Source organism: Clupea harengus, chromosome 8 (genome assembly GCF_900700415.2).
Source record: "Clupea harengus chromosome 8, Ch_v2.0.2, whole genome shotgun sequence".
In the NCBI taxonomy this organism is placed as follows: Eukaryota; Metazoa; Chordata; class Actinopteri; order Clupeiformes; family Clupeidae; genus Clupea; species Clupea harengus.
The window spans coordinates 13,714,996-13,719,557 of record NC_045159.1 but is presented as its reverse complement, the minus strand read 5'-3'; the positions used below and the strand labels follow the sequence as shown (position 1 = coordinate 13,719,557).

Here is a 4,562-nt window from a genome sequence, read left to right as displayed (position 1 = left end):
AAATGCTAAGAGTACACGGAACATGCTGATGTACCCGAAAAACTCAGTGTTTGTTCCTGTCGACCACCGGTGGCTAGAAGCTTGCTAGGCCTCTTCTGCTCAGCTGTATGGAAGTCATAACTTATATAACCATAGTGTCCTGGGTCTGAGATCACATGTCTTTAGTTATTAAACACCTGTCCACACTTGATCAAAGGAGGATTCACACAACTTTTATGAGTCACGTTCGCCTTGTCTACTTTATTATCCTTTGACACAATGATGACCAGCACATTCCTTAACTGTGCAGTGTTGAAAGCATCAGCCGGTCCCCGGTGGAAAAAGGCAATATGCTCTACTTCATGTATCTCTCGCAGCCTCTAGAGAACACGAGTGTCCAAGTAACCCATGCCATCGAGATTTTGTATTGGCTGAATGTAGAGTGGCTCGTGACAACACAGAGACTTTGCCTTTTTATTACATAGGCACACCTCACAATATACCAAGTATGATTTCACAAGGCAATGCATATGATTTTAAGTGTGCTTTGACATATAGATGCATACGGTGGCAGTGTGTTACATATACATGCTGAGGATTGAATAAGTATACAATCTGGTAACTATACATCATTTCAAACTCATAGCCAAAAACATACTACCTAGGTTTTACAGTTTACGGTTTTACAGGATTCAACTACATAAATAAGCAAACATTTTTAAAATATGTGCCCATAGGTTTTGGCTGCACTGATCATCATCCTTGTGTAGAGCACCAATCTCTCACTTTGCCTGCCAGAGCACCAACCCTCTGTCTGAAGAGAGTCTGACCAACACCTAGGTTCACTGTGGTGCCAAAGGAGTAGACTGAGTAGGCAGTGAGTATCATCCGTTCCTCTGGGTCAAAATAGATTGTCTTTGTGAAGATAAATACCAACATAATGAAGACAAACATTGAGCAGAGCAGGTAGAGGAGCCCCTGGACAAACCCTGCGATGGTCACCCTCATCTGGCTGCGTAGCTGTGGGGAGAAGGAGCTGCCACTGGCCTCCATGTTCTTGATGTGACCCCAGAGGTAACACACTGTTGCACTGCTGGATGCCATTGTTAGGGCCAGTGCCAGCCACAGCATGGCTACCATCACACCTTCAACAGCCATCAGTTCCACAGACATTGGCAGGGCGCTAACAGAGACAGACATACACTGTGTGATGTTACCTGAAAATCCTGTCCTGTTTGTGGTGTGCGGGCTGCCCAGAGTAGAACTCATGAAATTGTACATGAGTGAAAACTCCATAGCTAAGTGTACAGAGACATGCACACAGTGCAATGCCAAGGCACAGTAAACAACCGTTTTAATGTTCCGCTTCAACCAGATGGAGAAATTGTGTCTTGCAGGGACAATCTGGGTGTAGAAGAACATACTAGTCCAAACACCGGAAAACATGTTGACTCCCGCAGCCAAATTCTTGATGGCAGAAACGGCAATGTCAAAATCCCAGGGTGTACAGAAGGCATCTTTACAGTTGTGAACAACCAGAATGATCTGGAGGAAGCAGTTTGAACCAACCATTGATCCCAGCAGCAGTTTAAGTGGTTGCTTTGATCTTCCATGCTCTTTTCTAGGAGAGATGAGGCAGTAGATGTAGAACAGGCTGCCACAGAGGCCGAGAGATGCCAGCATGCCACTGACTGCAGCGTAGGTCCATCTGTCCATGCTAACCACCTGCACCTCCATCTCTTCTCTTGGTCTGATTCTGCTGAGAGTGACTGCTGATCAGAATTGGCTGGAGCCTCAGCCACTGTTGAGCAACAACCGGCTGCAACAAACAGTGTCAAGTGGACCATAAACTATTTACAATGGAAATCAGGCCCACATAGGATGGATAGGAAAGCTCTAAATCAACAGCACTTTACTGGGATTCAAACTCCTGAAATATTTTAAAGTCAAATGCTAGGTCGGACCCAGGACATTTGCATTTCGACATCCGTGCCTACATCAAGCAGTATCACGTAGAATGTCTATTGCGTGTTGAAACATTGCTAAAAAAAAAATAAGAGAGCCAGTTCTGTACCAGGTTCTAGGTAACTCTCCTCTGGCTTACCATGTAGTTAAACAGTGATTCATCAATTGTCATCCAGGAAATGTAAAAAGGTATAGTTTATGTCAGAACTAAGGCTACCTTTCAGCCGTCACAGATATATTGCTGGTGTATTGCATAATTCAAAAGGCATTAAAATGAACTCATAGAGGGTTAAAGGTTTTGTGCATTCATCTTTTGGTCTATGGGGTCAAACTCCACCTGCCAGTAGGCACTCATTAGAGAGAACCGAGTTTCCTATAAACCATCCAAACCCCCCAAGATCTATAATTTTAAAACCTAGGAGCTGCAGGGGCTCTCCATTGGCTGCTTCTCTCTCTAACCAAACCATCACCCTTCTACAAGTTAGGTGGGATGGGATCTGACGGCCCAGGGGGCATTTGGTAGAGTTTTTAGAGCCTCCAAAATAAGCCTTTCCTCATTTCTAGACACAATGACCAATCATAAAGGTAAATGTCTCCCCACATACTTGAGCATCTAATATCATATATAAAATAGCAGACAGCCATTATCAGTTTTTGGACTTTTGGACTCCACATCTTTACTGAGTGTTATTAGCTCCCATTACACACCAGCAAACAAGAGGTACTCCAGCAGCTATGATCTTTCAAACATTAGCACTTAGCCCAGGCCTGCTCCTTCATATCTCTCTCCTACTCAGTGTTTTCCAATGCAAGTTGTTATGTCCTTCGATTCATCAGCCAATTGAGAGGAGCAATCCATTAGATCGGAGTGATTGAATCAGGCAGATGATGGAAATCAGCTGGAGTGGGAGTGGCCATTTTTGCAAGCTGTCAAATACTCAGAAAATTAATGGTTCTTCTCGCAGTGAACCAAACACAACACACACAGCACAGCACAGCACAGCACAGCACAGCACAGCACAGCACAGCACAGCACAGCACAGCACAGCACAGCACAGCACAGCACAGCACAGCACAGCACAGCACAGCACAGCACAGCACAGCACAGCACACACGCAACACCACATCACAAGACACCACATCACAAGACACCACATCACAAGACACCACAGCCCCCAAACACCACAAAACGTGAGCAGAATGAATGGGTTTGGTCACATTTTATGACAAACAGAATACACTTTGAGCCTCCTTTCAGTAACAGCTACTGAAGAGTGTGGCGTTATCCCCAGCTTGGCAGCACTGCCACCAGTCATTGCTCCTGGAAGGGGAATATAACCCAGAACTGCAGGAGGGAAAGATAGGTACAGCTGTTCTATGTTATGGTCACAAGATCAATACCATGCAGAGCAACATCTGAGATTGTGTTCACACTCCACACTACCTGCACACATACGGCTGGTTATCTCCAGAGTAGATTTAAAACAAGGTGCAACTCCTCTACAGGAAAATAATTTCCTGTGCCACATCCTCGACCAACTGCCAGGAAGTGGAACAGTTTGTAAAAGGGTGTAGTGTTTTCTGGGGGTACAGGCAGTGTTTTGTCATATTAAAAGGGGGAAAAGAAAGATTTAATATCGTAATTTTCACATTTTGCTGTGCATGCTATATATTTTCTACAGTTTGCAGGGTGATACATTACAGGGAGATATACAGGACCATTTGATATCACTGCAAGTTTGTTATATTTATTTGTTAAATTATTGTGTCAAGTTGAATGTATTGTTGTTTGGAATATCACCATCATAATCTTCGCTAAAGATGAGATAAAAACAAAGTATGAGGACTGTAATGCTGTAATTGCAGTTGAGGATATCCAAAGGAGGCTGTGTCTGTGCCCTGAAGTCTTGGCAAACTTCCAGCACTGTGTATTGATGACAGTCAATCGTTCTAGGCCACCGTGGCATATTCTGTCTAAACAATTCTGCTGCAAAGGGGATAAGTGACATCGATTCTGAGCGCCGGTCCTATTTCATCTTCAAGAACAATATTTTTAATTGCCATGGACCCATTTTTATAGATTATGTCTTGAAAACAAAAAGATCGGCAGAAACTGAGAGTACACCTGGCCCGAGTCTCAAGGTCAGAGGCAGTCACACTTGAAATGTCTCCTTATGAATCGTATTTAATTATCAGCGTATTAAATCTTAATTTAACATATTAAATCTTAATCAAATATGATGTATCATTTGATCATGAAAGTCATGGAAATTCAAGACTTTTACTTGATTGTTATTCCAGTAGCAGTCAGGTAAGAGAGTTCAGAGTGCCAGTTGTAGTGAATATTAATAATTGCTAATCATAAATTGGGCACTTTGACTATTTTACATAAAGGCTGTGAGTGTGGAGGGGTAATCAGTGGCAGATCAAACGCTTGTCTGTAATTGAAGTGCAAAAACAGCCTCTCTTGTTGATGGTGGTGGGCAGGGCCACCGCAGGCAGAGCTGCTCTTCAAGTGTCCACTGAGAGGCTGTCTGTTCTCTTCAGGTTCCCTGTAGTCCACGGACAACAAGACACCACACCGTGAGGGGGGTGAGGTGGGGTGGAGTGGGGGAGCT

The 4,562-nt window shown here is 43.8% G+C and overlaps 1 protein-coding gene across 1 annotated transcript; it reads right to left on the bottom strand.

Moving 5' to 3' along the window:
* Window positions 1-735: 735 nt before the first annotated feature.
* Window positions 736-2,019, bottom strand: LOC122133067. The gene has a single exon (XM_042708396.1). The coding sequence runs from the start codon at window positions 1,714-1,716 to the stop codon at window positions 736-738; it is 981 nt and encodes a 326-aa protein (XP_042564330.1). The 5' UTR covers window positions 1,717-2,019.
* Between the last annotated feature and the right edge of the window lie 2,543 nt (window positions 2,020-4,562).

Bases quoted from the DNA above. Each gene is read 5' to 3' on its own strand.
- LOC122133067 (XM_042708396.1), bottom strand. From the start codon at position 1,716: ATGGAGGTGCAGGTGGTTAGCATGGACAGATGGACCTACGCTGCAGTC.